This window comes from Rhinatrema bivittatum, chromosome 4, assembly GCF_901001135.1.
Source record: "Rhinatrema bivittatum chromosome 4, aRhiBiv1.1, whole genome shotgun sequence".
Taxonomy (NCBI): domain Eukaryota; kingdom Metazoa; phylum Chordata; class Amphibia; order Gymnophiona; family Rhinatrematidae; genus Rhinatrema; species Rhinatrema bivittatum.
In genome coordinates this window covers 424,168,927-424,190,941 of record NC_042618.1, presented here as the reverse complement: position 1 = coordinate 424,190,941, position 22,015 = coordinate 424,168,927, and the positions used below count along the sequence as shown (strand labels likewise).

The 22,015-nt window shown below is 43.8% G+C and overlaps 1 protein-coding gene across 1 annotated transcript in view; it reads left to right on the top strand.

Moving 5' to 3' along the window:
- GRIP2 (glutamate receptor interacting protein 2) overlaps window positions 1–22,015 on the top strand; it is a 288,825-nt gene that overhangs the window by 193,674 nt on the left and 73,136 nt on the right. The window contains 5 exon segments of the mRNA XM_029601383.1: window positions 5,944–6,091; window positions 12,673–12,718; window positions 12,720–12,843; window positions 18,703–18,828; window positions 19,951–20,097. Coding sequence (XP_029457243.1) covers window positions 5,944–6,091; window positions 12,673–12,718; window positions 12,720–12,843; window positions 18,703–18,828; window positions 19,951–20,097 — 591 coding nt within the window.

The following is a 22,015-nucleotide window of genomic DNA, read 5'->3' as shown; positions in this document are numbered from 1 at the left end:
GAGAGAATTTGTCAAACACCTTCTGAAAATCCAAAAACACATCTACTGGGTCACCTTTATCCACATGTTTATTAACCCCTTCAAAAAAAAAAAAAAAAAAAAAAAGAAACACATTTGTGAGACAAGACTTCCCTTGGGTAAATCCATGCTGACTGTGTTACAACAAACCATGTCTTTCTATATGCTCTGTGATTTTGATCTTTAGAATAGTTTCCACTCTTTTTCCAGGCTCACTGGTTTATAGTTTTCCCGACTTCAGGTACAATGGATGATTTTAATGATAGGTTACAAATTTTAACTAATAGATCTGTCATCTCATTTTTAGTTCCTTCAGAATGCTCGGGTGCATACCATCCAGTCCAGATGATTTGCTACTCTAGTTTGTCAATTTGGCCTACTACATCTTCCAGACTCACAGTGATTTGGTTTAGTTCATCTGACTCATCACCCTTGAAAAACATCCCCGGAACTGGTATCTCCCCAACATCCTCATTTAGTAAACACCGAGGCAAAGAATTCATTTAGTCTTTCTGCAATGGCCTTATCTTCCCTAAGAGCCCCTTTAATCCTTCAGTCATCTAACGATCCAACGGACTCCCTCACAGGTTTCTTGCTTCGGATATATTTTAAAAAGTTTTTATTGTATGTTTTTTGCCTCTGTGACCAACTTCATTTCAAATCCTCTCTTAGCCTGCCTGATCAATGTTTTACACTTAACTTGATAATGCTTATGCTTTTTCCTAGTTTCTTCAGATGGATCCTTCTTCCAATTTTTGAAGGATTTTTTTTTGGCTAAAATAGCCTCTATCACCTCACCTTTTAACCATGCTGGTAATCATTTTGCCTTCCTTCCACCTTTCTTAATGCATGGAGTACATCTGGACTGCGCTTCTAAGGTTGTATTTTTAAACAATGTCCACGTATGTTGTACATTTTTAACCTTTGCTGCACCTTTCAGTTTTTTCTTTTTTCCTTATTTTATCCAAGTTTCCCTTTTGAAAATTTAGTGTTAGTGCTGTCCCCCTTTCAGTCATTAGTTCAAAAATGATCATGTTATGATCACTATTGCCAAGTGGTTCCACCACCATTACCTCTCACCAAATCCTGCATTCCACTAAGAGTTTAATGTAAAATAGCTCCCTCTGTCTGGTTCCTGAACCAATTGCTCCATGAAGCAGTCATTTATTCCATTCAGAAATTTTCTCTAGCATGTCCTGATATTACATTTACCCAATCAATATTGGGGTAATTGAAATTTTCCCATTATTACTGCATTGCTAAATTGGTTAGCTTCCCTGATTTCTCTTAGCATTTCATCATTTGTCTGATCATTTTGGCCAGGTGGACAGTCGTGTACTGCTATCAGAATACTCTTACCCAACCCACATGGGATTTCCACTCATAGATTCTACTGAGCATTTAGTCTCTTGTATGAGTCCTGTTGGACTCTGTCCAGGAGGGTATAAAGTGCCACACCCCCACCAAGTTGATCCTCCCTATCATTGTGATATAATTTGTACCCTAATGTAGCATTATCCCATTGGTTATCCTCCTTCCAGTTCTCTGAGATGCCAATTATGTCTGTCTCATCATTTATTGCTATAGACTCTAACTCTCCCATCTTACTACTTAGACTTTTGGCATTGGGATACAGATATTTCAAAGTGCGTTTTTTGTTTGAATTAACAATCTGCTTTTCAGTTGATAGGGATAATTTGGAATTCTTTAGCTCAGGTGATTCTTTACTTATAGGCACATTGACTACTTTTGCTTTTATTGGAACTACTCTGTTGGGATGCCCTAACTCTCTTGTTTCATTAGTATCCTTCACAGTTACATTCCTCTGAACCATGCAGTGCTGAGTGACTGTCAGCTTTCCCCCTTGTTCTAGTTTAAAAGCTGCTCTATCTCATTTTTAAAAGTTAGTGCCAGCTTCCTGGTTCCACTCTGATTAAGGTGGAGCCTGTCCTTTCAGAAAAGTCTCCCTCTTCCCCAAAAGGTTCTCCAGTTCCTTACAAAACTGAATCCCTCTTCCCTGTACCAGCATCTCATCCACATATTGAGACTCCAGAGCTCTGCCTGCTTCTGGGGATCTGCACATGGAACAGGGAGCATTTCAGAGAATACCACTCTGGAGGTTCTGGATTTCAGCTTTCTACCTAAAATCCTAAATTTGGCCTCTAGAACCTCCCTCCCCCATTTTCCTATGTCATTGGTGCCCACATGTGCCATGACAGCTGGCTCCTCCCCAGCACGGTCTATAATCCTATCTAGGTGATGCATGAGGTCCACCCCCTTCACACCAAGCAGGCAAGTTACCAAGCGGTTCTCACATCCACCAGCCACCCAGCTATCTATATTTCTAATAATCAAATCACTGACTATGATGGCCGACCTAACCCTTCCCTCCTGGGCAGTATCCTTGGAAGACTTGTTCTCAGTGCGGGAGGATAATGCATCACCTGGAGAGCAGGTCCTTGCTCCAGGATCACTTCCTGCTATACCAGGGTCATGCTGTCCAACCAGGAGACCTTCTTGATCCAAGGCAGCATCAGGGCTGCCAGTCTGGATTTGAGACTTGGCTGCTATGTCGTGAAGGTCTCATCAATGTATCTCTGTCTGCCTCAGCTCCTCCAGGTATGCCACTCTAGCCTCCAGAGATTGGCCTCATTCTCTGAGAGTCATGAGTTCTTTGCACTGGGTGCACACATACAATCTCTCACCGGCGGGTAAAAAATCATACATGTGACCCTCTATGCAAAAGACTGGAAAGCCCCCACTCCTTCTGCTGGACTGCTGCCTTCATCGTAATTTTGTTGAGTTCCTAGTTAAGTTTAGGTTGCTAAGGGAGTTGGAAATAGAGTGCTTTAAATATATAGGTGTATTAATCTGCTAGCGACCTAAAAGAGCTCTTATCTAAATCATACTATTGCACTCGGGAAGGGCTGGTGCAATAGTATGATTTAGATAAGAGCCTGATTGATTTTTAATGAGAGAGTGTCTCTTGCTTAAAATTCAAGGGTTGAGCTAGGGATGGATGGGGAGGGAAAGACAGACACTAGAATTAACTCCCCCTGGCTTGCTGCTTATCTCACTCATACAAACTCTAAAGAATATATCCCACTATTTCATCTCTCTCCAACATTTTTTAAGTCCTAAGATTTCCCAAACCTATAATTACCAGTCCTCTTCATCCACCATTAAAGTGATCTTCACTCGAAGAATTGAGAGGTTTGAGATTCACACTCTTAATTGCACATACGTCTGGTCCTCTTCTACTGCAAAGGGTGCAGGGCATTTAGAAGCTGGAGCTGTGGCGTTCGAAGCCTGAATCACTTGCTATAACATCTGGAGTCCTGTCCTGAGGGATGCTGGGAACAGTATGCAGATGAACCTTCTGGTCATCTTCTACTTATATTTTCTCCAAGTCCACTTCCCCTCTTCCTCTTTTCTCTATTTTTGTGAATAACTGTCACCCTCCCGATTCCTTCAGCCCATAACCTAGGAGTCATCTTCTACTCCTCAGTCTTTCTCTATGAATATCCAAAATACTAAAACATGCTATGTCTTTATAACTTTGCAAAAGTTCATCCTTTATATTCTGAACACACTGCCAATACCCTTATCCACTCTCTCATCTCCTCCCGCTTAGATTATTGCAATCTGCTCCTTACAGGTCTCCCAGCAAGCCATCTCTCTCCACTACAGTCTGTTCCAAATTCAGCTTCGTGACCTCTTTCGCTAAAGTCACTATACTCATAACCCCTCTCCTGAAGTTTCTGCATTGGCTCCCTAACTACTCCCACATGCAGTTCAAGCTCCTCTTTTTCACCTACAAATGCCTGCAGTACCTCACTACCTCTTATCTCTCTCTACACTCCTCCTCATACACTCCGCTTGTGGGACAAGTCACTCCTATCTGTGCCCTTCTCTACCACCATTTCCTGACTCAGTGCTTTCCACTTGGCTGTGCTGCTTGCTTGGAATAATCTTCCTGAACTGGAGCATCATGCTTCCTCTCTTGTCATGTTTAAATCCCATCTAAAGGCCCTCCTTTTTGAGGTTGCTTTTAAATCTTAGGTCTGATTGTCTGCTTTTAACCTCATTAACTTTTTTTTTTTCTTTTTTTAACCATTGTCTTACTTTTATGAAATGCTCCAGATCTCTCATCCTATATGTTTGTCTTCTTAGATTGTAAACTCTATTGAGCAGGGACTGTCTTTTTTTTTTTTTTGTGTGGTGTTTGTACAGTGCTGCGTATGTCATGTAGTGCTATAGAAATGTTAAGTAGTAGTAATAAACAAAAGGTGGAAAATCAATACCAGATGGTGAAGCATGACAGAAGTATTTTTTTTTCCATGCCCTTCAATATACGATGCATTACAGTAGTCTAGGCCTTGAATCCTTCCCAGCATGGATTACTGTAATGCATTGTAAATTGGCTTGCCAGCTTATGCACTCTACACTCTCCAATTACCTCAGGATTCCACCGCTCTGTTGATAACCAGACCTAACAGATGTGTGCACATTTCACCAGCTTTAAAGGCGTCACACTGGTTTCTATTGACTAAAAGAGTGGAATACAAGGTCCCTTGTCTAGTGCATAGAATGAGTATCTCCGAAGCCCTACCTAGGCTGGATGCAATGCTGTATATCCATAATCCATCAAGCCTCTGAGGTCTTTCCAGAAAGGACTCTCGGAGTTACTGTCTGTACGACATGCTCGCGCCTTTGATACCCATAAGAGATCTTTCAGTGGCCGATCCAGAAATGGTACTCTTTACCTGAGACGTTGCGGTTTTCATACTGCATAAAAATGTATTTAAGAAAATGCTGAAGACGTTATTTCAGCCAGCGTTCTCAGATGTTTGATATGTCAGACATGTTGAGACAATTGGTATTCGGATATTTTAACGTTTTGCTTGTTCAAATTTGTATGAGTGTTGTATTCTCTTAGCTGCTCAGAGCTGCAGCGCGTGGGCGGCACACATTAATATTTTAAATAAATCAATCTGAATCTCTCTGCACTTAACACTGTGTGAAAAGTCCACATTGAGGTGGGTGGAAGGAAGGCTGCAGTGTCAGGGTATCCAGGAATTGTAGGAGGCCCTGTCCTCTGAAATAATCTCTGCTGCCTACTATCACCTCCACCCATCTCAGACCTGTGCATGGCTCTTGCCTGGCTCTGTGGGGGTGTTTTCTGATGGAACTCTTATTCCGGGTTATAAATCTACTTCTTGGAATGCCCAAGGCTGCCTTGTTTCACAAAGATTTCAGGGAGGAGAGAGTGAGATGGAACATTAAAACCTATTCAGATGTACTATAGAGAATGACTTTAATTTTACGATATATGCCTGCTGTCCTCAGATGGAATCTACTGGGCATTAATCTTGCAAATTTACACAATATGAAGATTAACGCTCAAGAAATTCACTGGAATAAGTCTGAGTTAGAGGAACAGAGACTGAATCCAAGGCACTTGGTCATTCTGTTGTGCAGTCCAACTTTAGACAAAAAAAAAAAATAGGGCTTCTTTATATAACCTGCAATCCTTGAAGGTATTTTTTTCAAAGTAAACAGTTCAAGTGTGTGTTAGCTCTGGACATACAGATGCACTATTTTAAGATCCATCTTTTTAGTAAATGATTTACTTTTTTCCTACAATTGCTTTTCACTATTGCACTATAGCACATCTGTAGGGAGACATGCAGTGTAACGAGCTCTGAGATAAACTAAATTCAGTTTCTGTTCTTTGAAATCAAATGCAATAAAAAAAGATTTGAAAAAAAAGTCTTGAGTTAAGGGACCTCTTATCTTTTCAGTGTTATTTTGAGGATTGTTACAGTGCTAGTCTGGAGTTCTGTCTAAATTACTCAGCCAAAAATAATCCCATTTGCATGCTGTTGCCATCTGGAAGTGCCAATCCTGTCTCCTGTTTCTTAGATGCAGTCACCAATGCTTCAGGTCATCCAGTGGTAGAGATAACGAAGACTCCAGGTTCCACGCTAGGGATCTCGCTGACCACAGGCATGCACAGAAATAAACAGGTCATAGTCATTGACAAGGTCAAGCCTGCCAGTGCGGTAGACAGGTAGGAATGTGCCTGGGTGTGCCTTGTGTCGGGGCTGAGCCCTGGGGAACCAGTCACTGCCCCTGATTCATCAATCTTCCTGCATGCAGAACAAGTGCTTGGAATAGAAGGTGACTACTTCTTATAAATGGTTTTTATATTCAGCCTTTCAAAATCCCCAAGAATGGCAACACATTTAAAGATCTTCATTGTTCAGGGTATGGGGTGCACCTCTATGACCAGGCTCTTTGCTGTGGGGAAACTCTTTGGTGTAGACTAAGGGATTAGCAAGAATTGCTTTCATACTGTGGCATAGCCATCTGGTTTTATTTTGGCTGGTGGTGATGGATGGGCACTACAAGTAGATAAGTCTGTGTGAGATCCTGTGCTTCTTGAATGCCAAGTGTATGACTCTGGGTAGACACAAAATCCCATATAGCATCTTTCCATGTGTGTTTATATAGACCTGCAAACTTGTTTTGTCTACATGTCCCTGTGCCTGCATCTTCCAAATACTTGCACTTGACCCTCTGTATGTTCATTCACGCATGCGTGCACATTTTGTGGAGATAAAGCTGCCTCACCACCTCTGTTTTTACAGAGTGGTGCTGTGCATTGTTCTCTCCTCCCTGTATAAGCTGAGGGTGAAGTGGAACCAGAGCCCAGACTTTTTGGGTATAGATGTTAAGTCGGGACTTCCAAGCAGTTTAGAAAGGTGTCTTGGGGAGGAATGGAAGGAAGGGGGGTTCTGGTTTTCTCCATCCCTCAGTAATTCAGGAAACTGCTAAACAGGGCTGAATTGGCCATGATGTGGGGTGACCTCATCCGACAGTGCTGAACAGACCCTCTCTTTAGCTCAGTAAAGCTTTATACCACTGAACATGTGCGGGAGTTCCTGAGCTCCTCATTCTTTTTTGGCTGAGTTTCTGCATGGATGTATGTCCTCTCTCTACTTTTTCTATTTATCTGCTTTTGCAACATTTGCTTTTGTTTGTGTGTGTGTGTGTATGTGTAATCTATCTGCCTTTGCAGCCCCTCAACAGCACTTTTTAGTGCTAGCTAAAAAAAAAACCAAACCAACAAACCCCCCCACCCAAGCTTCTTAATATGTCTAGATCCAAGAAGACCACCTCAAGTGGCTGCAAAATGGCCATGACACCCGATCATAACTGAGCTAACTGCTACGACTATGATTTGGATATCAGCTAAGTCCCAGTGGAACCAGTCTTGGAAGGTGGAGGAGCTCTGCAAGTTAGTAAAGAGTCTGAGCCTTTGTTCTTGAAGCAGGGCTTCCTCTGTCTCCCTCCATACCAAATTGAGTAAGGGCTCCCCAGCCTGTGGTGCTAGACTCCAGATCTGCCACAGTCCAGGGGTCAAGCAAGGCATGGAAGCATCAAGTACAGGAGCTGGCATTCTCAGTAATTCACTCCCAAGCCTCATCTTCTAAGGCTTATTGGTGCCGACGAAGTGTCATTTGCCTCCTTTGGGTCCAGCAGTGCAGGAACTGTTGGCACTGTCACGGCAGAAGCCCTCAGCACCATCAACTCTGTATCATTGGTACAGGAGCCAGGAGTGCAGTGGACATTGCAGCTGCCCTTTTCTTTCTGACTCCTTTACTTCTATCTTGCCTTCTTTCTGGATCTCAGGCCTTCCAGAGCCCCTTCTTTGTCATCTATCCAAAATACTCAGCCTGGGTCTCTTCCACTATGCTCCATTGTATTGTTTGCTCTCCATTTGACCCTTAACTCAGGTAGGCCGGGGGGGAGGCCTTTGCCTGGAATCTGGTGTGTGCTGCTCAGGAGGACGATCCTAAACTGGTTTGAGGATATCTCTTCTCCAGCTGTGGCCCAGGGAATGCAGTAGTCTATAATTCATGTAGCAGAACTAGTGAAGACTTGTCCTCGTCACTGGATGCTAAAGAAGTAATCTTTCAGCCTTTCCTGTCTAGTATATCTGATTTGTGTTTTTCCTTCCAGGGGGACTCCTCCCTACTTCCACACCACAGAACTTCTATCAGAAATCCCAGCAGTGGAAACTAGCCCACCCCAGTTAAGCAGGTCATCTCTCTCTGTAGAGGTGTCCAGCCAACACTCAGACAATGAAGCACAAGGCATGGCCAACTGGGACCTGCTTCAGGAGTTTTCTCCTTTGAGACAGAGGTCTCTGCCCTGACTGACATAATCTTCATTGGGATCATAGTTTAGTGGCTTGGAGGAAGGGGCCTGTGGGGATCCCTCAGACCTATCTGATCTGCCAGAACATTCATCCTCAACAGAAGATCTCTTGTATTCCAGATTCCCAGAGAAGTTGGGTAAGGCCATTTGGATCAATATCCAGAAAGAGAGGGATTCCTGCATTGAGGTCTTCAGCTTACTATGGATTCTGGAAACCATTTGCCAAACAATCAGCAATCCCAATTCACCAAATGCTGTGGGATCTGCTAAACAGAATGTAGGATAATCCTGCCTCCCCCCCAGTGGCCGGAAAATTGGATCTTAGAGTACAATGGGCTCCTGGTTTTGGCATAGTCCAGCTTCTTCACCAATCTGTGGTAGTGGAGTCTGCATTGAAACAGACTGACAAGACCAGGAAACTAGCCCCCATTTCTTCTATACTACCTCCCTCAGGATAAAGACTATAGAGTTTGAAGCTAAAGGCCCAAATTGCTGCTCACCCGCTCTATATGGTACAATATTTACATGATGCATTGTCAAGTTGAAGCCTCTAATGGAGTCCCTGGACAGGGAATAAAAAGGATATTGGCAGGCTCTTTTGGATGTGGAAGAATACAAACATCTCATCCATTTGGTGTACGAGTCCTTTGAAACTATGGTAATACCTTCTGATGCAGCCATTAGGCCACAGTGCATGGCCTGATTGAGAGCCAGCAGTCTTCAGGAAGAAGTTCATGACAAGCTGGCCAACATCCCATGTTCTAGGGATAAGATGAGAAACCATTGCCCCATTGAAGGAGCAGCCATTCAGTCGTTGACCTGCCTCCTTCCTCTAGACATCTTTACTTTGCTTTTAAATGCTCCTTCTGTCAATTCCAACAATATTGTTGCTATTGCGGCAGCAGAGGTATATGGCGCATCTGGCCCATGGATGCCTGATTAAGAGATGTCGGCCTATGACACCACAGCAGTCCCAGCCCAAACTGGGGCCTAGTTTTTAATAACTCTACCCTTAGACTTTGATCCCTCAGTGTAAGGGGGGAGGATTCAGCTGTTGCTTGAAAAGTGATAGAAGATGAACAAGGACTGTTGGAGCCTCAAAAATGTGAAGTCTGGTTACAGTTTGTGCTTCTCCAACCTCCAGCACTACACTAATGTTTAGCCTTTAATCCAGATCCTTCTTATTTGACCCAACTTTGTCTCAAGATGGAGATGTTTCTCAACCAGTGAGTGATGGAACTTGTCCCTCCCAAAGATCATGGGAAGAGATTCTATTGCGGTTATCTCTAAGAAGTCAGGGGGATTGAGACCTATCCTGATTTTACAAAGACTGAACCAGTGTCTGATATTAAAACTTAAATATGAACACCCTCCACACCTTCTTACACTTTATCCAAGCAGGAGACTGGATCTGTGCCCTAGATCTAAAGGATGCATATGCTCACATCACCATCCACTGGAAATTCCTCAGATTCATGGTGGAAACTATCTCACTACCAAGGTTCTCCCCTTCAGACTCTATGGCCCCAAACGTTTTCATGAAATGCCAGTGGCAGTACATCTTCATTGTTGTTTTTTGTTTTTCCCTTCCTTGGATGATGGTGACAAGACCTCAAGCAAGGGAGTTGGACTGCTTGCAGAAGATGATCCAGCTCTATCAGTCATTAGGTTTCATATTCAACTTTACTAAGTTGAATCCTGCCCCTGCCCAGAGAATCAAGTTCATTGGAGCACGGATAGAATCACTGGAAGAGAGGGCACTCTGCCAGTGAATGCTGGTGCAGAATCTGTGACAGCAGGATAAAGTTGTGGCTCATGTGATCCTGGTTGTCCATGAGCGCATGGTGGCAATGGTGCATGTGGTTCCCATGACTTATCTGAACATGAGTTCTCCAGTGGGGTCTCTGCTCTCAATGGAATCAGCTTGTTAGCCCTTGTCACGTTTCATAAGGGGTAACCATGGGGATGGAAATGTCCTTCCTTTGGTGGCTGAAACAGGGGCTTTCTATTGCTTTTACCACACCAGGTAATAACTGGCAATGAATGCATCCACCAGAAGGTGGGGAACACACACAGGCACCTTCTGAACTTAAGGGACTTGGATAACAATGGAGCATCTGTTCCAAATCAAACTTTTAGAGCAATGAGCCATCTAGTATGTGTTGTGTTCTTGCATCATCAACAGGGAATGAATTCTGATCCAGACCAACAACCAAGTGACAATGTTCTATGTGAACAAACAAGGAAACAGAGGATTCTAGACCCTTTGCCTAAGAATTTGGGAGTGGGCTGTTGGACACGGGCTCTTCTTTAAGCAACTTATCTTCCCAGAGTCTCCAACATGCTTGTGGATTGCCACAGCAAAAGTTTTTCAACACCATGAGTGGTCTCTTTACCGAGCTATCAAGCTATTCAACCTTTGGGGTTAACTGTCAATTGACCTGTTCACATCGGTAAGCAACAGAAAAGTAGAGTTTTCGTCTGTTCTTCACAAAGTAAAATTCAGATCCACTCCGGATACTTTTCTGCACAAGTGGGATGTGTTTTCCCTCCACTTCCTTTTGTTGGCAAGGACAAGGCAAAAAGACTGGGCACACCTTATCCTCAATGCCCCAGCTTGGCCCAGATACGTTTACTGCTCTTACTTCCATCAAGTTTTCAGTCCACAGATCCCTTGGGTATCTGACCCAGCCCTACTAATTCAGGAGAGTCATCCATCATCAGTCACCCCTCCCTCAACTTATTGGCATGAATGTTGAGTACTCAGTTTCTTCATTGTCCTTATTTAAGGAGGTTGAGGACATTGTGATATTGGGCAGGAAGGAATATGGCTTTAAAGAGAAGGGTTTCTCATCTTTGGGTCAAGCCAGCTCCCTGAACCTGTTTGCCTGTGCTCCAAAAATCTGTTACAGTAATTGTTCTCCCTCTCCTTATCTGGATCCAGTACATCATCCGTCATAGTGCATCTCCGTGCCATTGTTGCTTATCGCCCCCAAATGGATGGGAAACTAATCGCCATAAATTCTCTGATACGGAAGTTCATAAAGGGCTTGTGGCATACGAAGCCTCTGGTTGCAAAAGCACCTGTGCCATGGGATCTCAGTTGTCTTGGCACAACTAATGAAACCCCTTTATGAGCTGCTAGTCAGCTTCCCTGAAGTTTCTTACATGGAAGGAAGGTGGTGTTCTAGTAGCTATCACTTTGGTTAGAGTCGGTGAACTACAAGCACTTGTTCATTACTGTCCATATCATGTTGGTTTTGGGGTTTGTTTGTATTTTTCACAATAGGATAGTGCTCCACATCCATTCCAGGCTTCTACCAGAAGTTGTTTCTGCATTTCATTTGAATCGGGCTATTTTGCCCATATTCTTTCCAAGATTTCATATGCATAAAGGGGAAAGGCCCTGGACTGTAAAAGGCCTTAGCTTATTACTTCAGAACACAACCACATCAGGTTTCTCAACTTTTTTTTTTTTCCCCCTACAATCCTAACAGACTGGGCATGGCTGCCAAATGCACTCTAACTGGCTAGTAGACTGTATTGTGCATTGTTATGCACTGGCTGGCCTTCAGATCAGTCTGTCAAGACTCATCAAATAAGAACCATGGCTTCTTCAGCTGCTCACATAAGTCATGTCCAGTGAAGAGCTTTGTGGAGCAGCAACTTGGTCATCTGGTTACATATTCACGGCCCACTACTATCTGGGCAATCCAGCAAGAGGTAGCAGTAAATTTTGGACAAGCAGTTTTGAATAGCCTGTTCACCTGGTAGTCCACTCTGCATGGTGGGTCCTGGTTGTTGTTTCAGTAAATGCTCCACTTAGCTTGGGACTCACCATATGCTTATGGCTAATTCAGCCCTGTTTAATGCAGAAAGCAAATTTGCTTCCTATAAACAGGGTTTTTTGTAGGCAGCAGGATGAATTAGCCATGCTTAATAACAACCTGTCTCCCTGGAGAGTCATCTACCTAGTTAAAGCTAAACTTGACAATTGACTGAAGGGCTCATAAGGCAGAGCATGCGCGGGAGCTCCCATGCATGTTCCATAGTAAAACTCTGAGCTAGAGAGATGGGTCTCTTCAGTGCTGATGGATGACTTTGCCCCATTTGTCATGGCTAATTCAGCCTGCTGTCTACAGACATTACATTACATTTATGGTAAGCAAACTTGCTGTTCTCAGTGTCTAGAAACTAAAGGATTCATATTGCTTGGGCCAGTAAGTCATTATTTGCCATTATCTGTGTTTCTATGCTTTGGTGACTCCTGGAAATCAGCTGGAGACAATTTTGGTGGTGGCTCCCCTTCTAGGAGACTTGAAGGGCTTCCTATAAGACCATTTCTTGGGGGGTATTTTTCTTAACTTACAGCAGTTATTCATGGGACTGGTGGAACTGTAATTACATCTTGTGATTTATATCTTCCAGGTGTGGGCTTTTGCATGTGGGGGATCATATCCTGTCCATCGACGGTAAACAGCATAGAGCAGTGCTCATTATTAGAAGCCACTCAGCTCCTGGCCAACGTCTCTGAAACTGTCAAACTGGAGATCTATTCTGCACACCAGGGCACCCTGCCACTGAAGACTCCTGAGACAGGTGAGCACTTGTGCAAAAGCCCCTATGGACAGGTATGTGTTAGCCCCAAGGCCCCAGGAAAGGGGTGTACTATTTCCTTTGCCCTCCAGGGACCGATAGAGAACCAGTGCCTTTGCATATCTTGGGGTTAGATGGCTTTGTGTGTCTTCATATGGAAGGCTGCTAAATGTCTGTCAGTCTCATGAAGGCCTACAAAGTTCCTACAGAAAATGGGATAAGTGCTTTTCTCAAGGCTCTCCTTTCAAGGGGAAAAATCATTGGCAGATTTGATATGCAAGGAGTTTCTAATGCTGTCTCATTGACAAAAATCCTTTAGTAATTAACCAGTGAGTTGCATTTAGGTGGATTTACACAGTGAATGTGTCCTACTTTCACTGTTACAAAAGCTGTTTATTGTAAGATGGAAAATGTGTAAAAGCAGACTGTTACCACAGAGGTGAGGGGAATTGTGCAGATTGAAAGTGAGTGGACACATGAGTGGATCTTAGTAAAAACTTAGAATTGAAGTTGATTTGATTTAGTTTTGCATCTCTGTAGCCCTCTAGGGATCATTTGGCTTTATTCCTTAGAGGATGCCCTCTGGATCCTAAACCAAGATCCACGTTTGGGAAGCAGAGTGGAAATGAGGGGGTGAGTAGAAAGATTTGTTAGTGGGAACACTGCCACTTCCATTTTTAAAAGAAAATCTGAAGTGCTTTTAACTTCCCAGAAAGCAATTGGGTCAGTGCAGCAGCCTGTGGATGGCTGGGTACTATCCAGCAAAGCCATGGGGACATAGGTGGGTGGCTGTTTTGGATATTTTTATTATTTTATTTCGAAACTTTTATATACCGGTATTAGTGGGGACATCATACCGGTTCACATAACTGAAAGTCTGGAAAATACATTTCAACAGGGAGAATGAACCTGGGCGGTGGTAAACCAAAAGGTAGTAGGAGGATAGAGAAAACAAGAAGGTCATAACAAGAGAAATAATTTACAAATTTACAATGAATGTCTCCTTAATATAAGGAGAGGGCGGACACCTGAGTTGGGGGGGGGGGGGGGGAGGTGCAGGAGCTATTCTGTGTAGGCATGGTTGAACAGGAGAGTTTTTAGTTTCTTTTTAAATTTAATTGTACATGGTTCAAGGCGCATGTGGGCAGGTAGTGAATTCCAGAGCGCCGGACCGGCAATGGAGATGGCACGGTCGCGGGTGGAAGAGAGGTGAGCCATTTTCAAGGATTGGACATGAAGGGTGCCATTGTTGGTGGATCTAGTAGCTCGGATGGACAGGGGAGCAGTGAAGGGTAGGTCGAGCCAGTTGGAGTTGTGGGTGTGGATAGACTTGTGTATTATGGTTAGGGTTTTGTAGTGTATGCGGGATAGGATGGGGAGCCAGTGTAGATCCTTCAGGATTGGGGTAATATGGTCGTGTTTGCATGTGTTAGTAATGAGTCTTGCGGTAGCATTTTGCAGGAGTTGAAGGGGTTTTATTGAAGACATTGGGAGCCCTAAAAGGAGGGCGTTACAATAATCTATTTTGGAGGTGAGGGTAGCTTGAATCACTGTGCGGAGGTCATGGGTGTAGAGCAGGGGTCTGAGTTTCTTTAGAACATTGAGCTTGAAGAAACCAGATTTAAGGATGGAATTGATGTGAGGTTTCATACTAAGATTGGGATCAAGAAGGACTCCGAGGTCCCTAACGGAAGGTAGCGCTGTAAGGAGGTTGAGTTTGGGGTCATTAGGCAGGAGGTCAGGGGGATGTGAGGAGATGTGGAGGAGTTCTGTTTTGTTCTTGTTTAGAGCAAGCTGGAGGTTGGTGAGAAGGGCGTTGATAGCTGTAAGGCACTTTTCCCAGTGCTCTAGGGCGTCGGATATAGAGTTGTGAATGGGGATGATGATCTGAACATCATAAGCATAGAGGTAGAATTTGAGTTTGAGGTCGGAGAGGAGGTGGCAGAGAGGGGTGAGGTAAATGTTGAAGAGTGTGGATGACAGGGATGAGCCTTGTGGAACACCTTGTTGTAAGGGGCATGAGGCTGATAGGTTGTTTCCGATTTTAACAGAGAACTTTCTGTTAGTGAGATAGGATTTGAACCAGGCTAGAGCTATTCCTGAGATGCCGATGCTTTCTAGCCGTGTCAGGAGGTGGTGGTGGCTGATGGTGTCAAAGGCCGCTGAAATATCGAGGAGGGCGAGGAGGTAGCTGTGGCCTTGTCCTAGTCCTCTGAGAAGATAGTCAGTAAGAGAGAGCAGTAAGGATTCAGTATTAAAGTGTTTCCTGAATCCAAATTGGGAAACATGGAGGATATCATGGTTTTCTAGGTAGTCCATGAGTTGTGCATTGACAACCTTTTCCATAAGTTTGGAGATAAAAGGGAGGTTGGAGATGGGGCGGAAGTTGGAGGGGTCTTTTGGATCTAGGGAGGGTTTCTTGAGGAGGGGTTTGACAACAGCGTGTTTGAGGGGATCTGGGACTGTTCCATGAGTGATGAAGCAGTTGATGATATCTGCTAAGGTGCTGGCTATGCTGTTGGGGATGGCTATTAGAGCTTTGGTGGGAATGGTGTCGTTGGGGTGAGAGGCTGGCTTAAGTTTTCGAAGGAGGCCTGTAATTTCTTTAGAAGAGGTGAGGTCAATTGTGGCCATTGAGGGTTGGGACGGGGAGGGGATGGAGGGTGGGTTAATTGGGGGAGAAGGGTCGGAAGGGGAAAATCTAGAGAGTAGGATGGAAATTTTGCTTTGGAAGTAGATGGCCAGTTCTTCACATTTTGCCGCAGCCTCTGCATCTGGAATGGTAGGAGGGATAGGGGTGGTAAGGCTAGCGACATAGGAGAAAAGGACTTTAGGGTTGAATTTATAGTCGTGAATTTTTTTTCCATAGAAGTCTCGCTTGTGTTTGAGGGTAGACAGTCTATATGTGTGTAAGGCTGTTTTGAAGCTGGAAGAATGTTGTGGGGTTGGGTCCTTGCGCCATTTTCTCTCTTTTTGTCTGAGATTGCATTTTAGGGTTTTTAGCTCTTGGGTGTACCATGGCTTAGAAGGTTTTACTGCGGTGTTTATGATACGTTCGGAGATTGGGCATAGTTTGTTGGCAATGTCTTCCGTGATGGTTTGCCAGGATGTTAGGGCTGTGTCTGGGTCTGAGCAGTTAAGTCTTGGTAGGGATGAGGCTAGTGCATCAATTAATTCGTCGCTGGGGCAGGTTTTTCTGGATATGATGGTGGTGTGAGTAGGATGGTTAATTGGGAGGGGTTTCTTCATGGCGAGACAGCTTTCAATGAGGTAGTGGTCGGACCAGGGCACTACATAGGGCACTACATAGTTCTCTACTATGTTAACTTTTTGTTAATATTGTTAAGATGAGTCCTAAAAGACTGCGCCTCTAATCACCATGGAACACAGAGCCGAGATAATAAAAGGTGCATGGTACAGTCGTTCCATGTATAGACCACAACGGTTTACAAAGTGACATTCATAGTTATAGATTCGTTGTCGTGAGTCCAAAATTGCATCATATGTTAGGCATATTAAAGTTGGAGCAAATTTCCAAAGAACACTACCAGTGTCATGCAGCATTCTCCAAATTGCCCCATTCACAAGATTGTAGATGTCTAACTTGCAAAATCAGCTTCTCTTTCAATTGAGCATCCACTTGATTGTGCATCGTTCCTCCTTTTTAATTAGCATATTTTGTCCCTCTGGGCTGTCCATTTAGACATCCAAGGTTCTTGGGCATATAACTAAGGGATATGTGAAGATGTTAGAACTGTAACTAATAGTCTACTGCCAGCTGACTGCAGAATCCAATGTCTTTCCTGGCTTCAGGACTTTGAAACGTTAGCCCTCTATCAGTACAGAGTTATGAAGAAGGCGGCCGTGTAGTCTGAGGCTTATGTACTACCGTACCTTTTGATGACCCTTTGAAAGGTATCGCAGCCTACAAAGGCATGCGTGTGTGTGTGTCATCGTGCACCCCTCAGGGTTTAGAGGAAGATGCTCATAGCCCAGGGAGACTGGTTAATCAGCTGACTCTACCTTGGGTCAGGAAGTGATTAATGTAAATGTCTGCTCCTGTGTCGTCGTATTTTAATTAAATTTCTGTTTAACACTTCCCATCTCTGCCTCGATTTTCACCAGTCAAATGGGAAATGAAACCTAGCACCATTCTTATTGCTGCTGTTTGCAGATGCCGGTCGCACCCTCCTTTATGTCTTGGTTCGGTTATTGAAACTGTTTTAAGACAGGGAGGAAACGAATGTACCAGGTAATGTGTAGGTCCCCGAGAACAGATACTTGTAGGCACTTAATTGATTGGATGGTTGGAGGCTCAGGTATCCTTGTGGATACACTGTGCCCAGGGAGTTTTGCCCCACCCCCTCTCAGAGCAGTGAGCCACGCCTTCCGTGACTTTCCTCCCTGCCAGCCATCCTGTTCAGCAGGCTAGGTACAGTACACAGATAAGGCAATGTGTATTCCCACTGCTTCCAGCTGCTACTCTGCCAAAAGTGATCATTTCCTGTAGATCTCTCTTGGGTGGGGTGCGTACAAGCTCAGAGGGAGCCTGATAAACCTCATGGGATAGGGCTGCTTGTGTAGTTTTGTGGTGGTTTGTCGCTCCTAGGAGTCAGAGGCTGCTTATGATCTGCCCAGCAAGATTTCTTTATTCAAGGAAGTAGTAAAATATAAGCAAGGCAATGTAGTATGGGGCACTTTCCATGGAAAGTCTCATCCTATAAGACTCCAATCGAAGACAGTGAAGCTATCGTGGGATAAACGTGCCTCCTGGCTCACTAGTTTCGGTTTTTTTTTTTTTCTATGTTCACATCAAACAATGGCAAAGGTGCACAGTAGGAATGAACTGATTTGTGAGTCTGAATTTGAGGTTTGTTTGCTTTGTAGGCATTTTCCCATAGCAAGAAGTGAGAGAGTTTCTCCTATTTGCTTCATAGATGTGTTCAAATGTAGTTTAAAAATTATTTTGGAGAAAAGGAGAAGCAGCAGAAATCTGCAAATATGTGAACAAAGAGGCCTAACCAGGAAATGAACTTTTGGGTCCAAACTACCACAATATTAATGTTGACAAATTTATTCTGTGAACATTGGTGTAGTTCAGCTTGGGGAAAGAAATTGTGCAGCCGTCCTTGTAAAAGGGAATCTCGGAGAGAGCATGGGTGTTCGGTTAGCCTCCTTTGAGCTACCAGTGCCGATCGTATCCTGTCCCCATTCAGTCATTTATGTAGCAGCCTGCTGTGCATGACCCTCCCTACCTTACATTGTGGAATTGGATTTCTTGCAAACTTAATATTTACTTCAGCTTAACACTGCTTGAGCCTGAGAAACTTCTCCTCTGGGACCTGTATGGTGGATAATATACTCTGATTCTGCTTTTTGCTGTATCATTACTATGACTGACCAGGGCAGGGTTGGCAAACGCCAGAGCCACAAACAGGTTTCGTTTTCAGGATACCATAATGAATATGCATGTGAGAGATGCATATATCTCGTGTATTTACGTTTTAGAAATCCTGAGAACCAGGCCTGTTTGGACTCTTGAGAACCAGAGTTGGCCACCCCAGCCCTAGTTGGTCATAATTCAGCATGAGGGTACTGTGAACACAGATTGGTTGCAATGCATTGCTTAGTAATGCACCTTCCTACATGAGCATTAAACTTAAGAATTCAGTGAGAGGGAAAATTTCCCCTCACATGCCCTGTAGGAAAAGTCATGCCTTTCCTCCTAGCCCTTCCTGCAGCATGAACAGAACCAGCCCTAGGACTGATGCCTCTGGCATCTCGCTGGCCACTCCTCTCCTCTGCATCAACTCAGCTGACCAGCATCTTCTGCCTTTGATTCCTGATGTCTCTGTCTGACAGGCAAAGTGCAGAAGAGTGATCTCCACCACTGCTGGGATCCCTGCGTCAATTATTGTCACACGCATCCTCCAGGGAACTGCAAGACCCCCACCTGGAGCTCTCCTTCCAACCAGGATTACTGCAAATGTAAGTCTCCTGCTTGAAAGCCTTCGTTGCTCTGATCTGAGAGCAGTACTGGGGAGTTTGTCTCCCCGTGTGGGTTGAAATGCATAATTCAGGGTGGCTACTGCTTTGCACAGAATTTGTCGTGTTGAGCAGAAACTGTAAGAGCGACACGCTTTAAGCCGTAACTTTGCCACTGCAGTCATGGACTCTGACTTCCTAGCGATATCTTGATGCACAGCAGTAAGTCTGTAGAAGAAAATCCTGTGCAAATGCCACAAAACAGCTGTTGGAAATCATGAAATCTGGACTTGGCATAATTTAAGAGACAGGACCCACTTTTTTTTGTTTGTTTTTAATAACATTTCTATATGGAGACATAGTGGAAGGGAGATGTCCGTAAAATGGCGCTGTGGGGTACTCTGCCCTAGCATGAAACTCAAGATGATCCATGTCCTAACCGGGCCTGAATTTTACTGCTGGTTTCATTGGCTATTGTCCATAACTTTCTATCACATGTAATCCTCTACATACATCCATGAAAGTTGTCATTGTGCTGCGTGGTCAGTGTTTATTGTGTTAGTTACGATGGAGTGTGGACATATGCCTCAGTTTCCCCAGTGGTAGCTACTATTCACACTCAAATTAATTTTTAAAATTAGAAAATCCCAGCTTAGCCCAGTTGAACTTAGTCCTTCTGTGGTTTGTGTACTAGGACCTGATCAGTCTACTTCCACTGGGCAGCTTTTCATATTGCTGAAAGGATCTCTCACCTGCAGCTACACAGAGGCCAAGAGATAAATGCCAGCAGGAACCAGTCTCTTGCCTATACTGGTGACATACCAGTACCTGGGCAGGGCGAACAGTACTGCTGTCTTGTGGTGCACAGCGCCTGCTGTGTCGGTGAATGAGGGTCGTCTAGAGCTCCCCAAGGATGCCCATTAAGTCAAGAGTTTGGAGTAGACATTTGATTTCTCTTTTGAGTTTGAACTAGCTCAAGATGTGCGATCTGGACTGCTGTCAGTAACCTCCTGGCGTTTCCAAAGACCATGTGCCACGAATTTCACAGCTTTTTATTGTCGGTGCTAGTGTTACAGTTGTGGTCTGTATTATAACATTTTAATATTTTTTTTTTTTCCTGTGCAGCTCTGGTTTCTGCTAACTTCTCTTCACTTAATGCTCCTGGCTTCCCCAGCCAGAACTCGAACACGCTACCTCGCACCTCACATCCCATGAGCCCTCGGGCCACCATGTTGAGGAGAAGACAGAAACGGAAGGAACACAAGAGCACATGTAAGACCACTCCACTGCACTGTCGTTCGTTGTACCTGATCCTGTTGCGTATGGGGTCTTTGTTCTCATTGAGTAAATGTAGCAGAGTGTAAAACAAGCACAAGCTTCACAGGGTCTGCAAAAGAACTGGGACCAAGAGTCTTGTACCCTGAAATTCCAGTATTCGAGCTGTTGGTTTCTTCCTTATGTGAACTGAGTGCTTTCCTCTTTGTGGATTGAAGCCTTTGGGTTTTAGTCAAATACCTTAGAAGGGCAATTGCGTGGACAGTGTGTTTGTGTGAGTGCTGCTGGATCAAACCAGCTACACTGTGTTTACTGACTAGAAGAGAGCACCCCAAACTGCAGGTAAGGGAAGTACCACTGTGAGGTGGTTGATATAGCATTCTGGCTAGCAAGGTTTCCTTGTTGTCTACGGTTGGACCTTTATTTAAAGAGAAGTGGATACTTTTATGAATATTGGGTACATGTTTTGAAGGGGTTAATAAACGTGGATAAAGCTGAGCCAGTAGATTTAGTGTATTTGGATTTTCAGAAGGCGTTTGGCAAAGGCCTCAGTGAGAGGCTTCTAAGAAAATTAAAAAGTCATGGGATGGGGGCAATGTACGTTTGTGGATTGCAAACTGGTTAAAAGACAGGAATCAGAGAAGAGAATGGGATTAAATGGTGAGTTTTCTTGGTGAAAAGTGTGCCTCAGGAATCTGTACTTGGACTGGTGCTTTTTGATATATTTTTATAAATGATCTGGAAAGGGGAACAATGAGTGAGGTGAACAGATCTACAGATGACAATTATTTAGAGTTGTTAAATCACAAGCAGATCGTGATAAATTGTAGGAGGATCTTGTGAGACTGGAAGGTTGGGCATCCAAATGGCAGTTGAAATTTAAAATGGACAAATACAAAGTGATGTGTCCAGGGAAAAATAACCTACGATGTTACATGATGTTAGGTGCCATATTATGAGTTACCATCCTGGAAAGAGACCTGGGCATCACAGTGGACAATACATTGATATCATCGACTCAGTGTGCCACAGCGATCAAAAAAGCAAATAGAATTTTAGGAATTAAGCAAGGAATGGTGAATAAAATAGAAAATGTCATAGTATCTCTGTATCTCGCCTTGATGAGACCACACCTTGAGTACTGTGAGCAATTCTGGTTGCCACATCTCAAAAAAAGATATAGAAAAGGCTAATAAGGTTAGGACTGTTTAGCTTGGAGAAAAGACAACTGAAGAGAAAGATAAGAGCTCTATAAAATCACGAGGACTAGAATGGGCAAATGTGAATCAGTTATTTACTCTTTCAGATAATACAAGGGCTAAGTGGCACTCGATGAAGTTAGCAAGTAGCACATTTTAAAACAAGTTGGGAGAACATTTTCACTCAATGTGCAATTAAGCTCTGGAATTTGTTGCCAGAGGTTGTGGTTAAGGCAGTTGGCATAGCTGGGTTTAAAAAAGGTTTGGACAAGTTCCTGGATAAGTCCATAAAACTGCCATTAATTAAATTGACTTGGGGAATAGCCACTGCTTATTACCAGCATTTATTTACTGGTATTTGCCAGGTGCTTGTATCCTGGATTGGCCACTGTTGGATACAGGATGCTGGGCTTGATGGACTCTGCCTGACCCAGTATGGCAACTTAAGTTCTTAAGTGGAGTTTTAATGGGATGATTTAATTTCAGTGTTTTTATATACTCCCCTGAAGAAGGCCTAGAATACATAATATACATGTGGAGAGTCCCTGCTCTCCCACTAGGTGCCCATGCATCCCTACCCTTAGAGATGATAGCTGGTGGGGCAAGCCATTTCCTGCAGCAACTCCCCCTGAGGATGTCTGTAATGGTTCAGCCCTTGGTCCAGAAGGGGGAAGATATTTTTGGTCAGTTTAGTTTGGATTTTGATATTAGGAGCT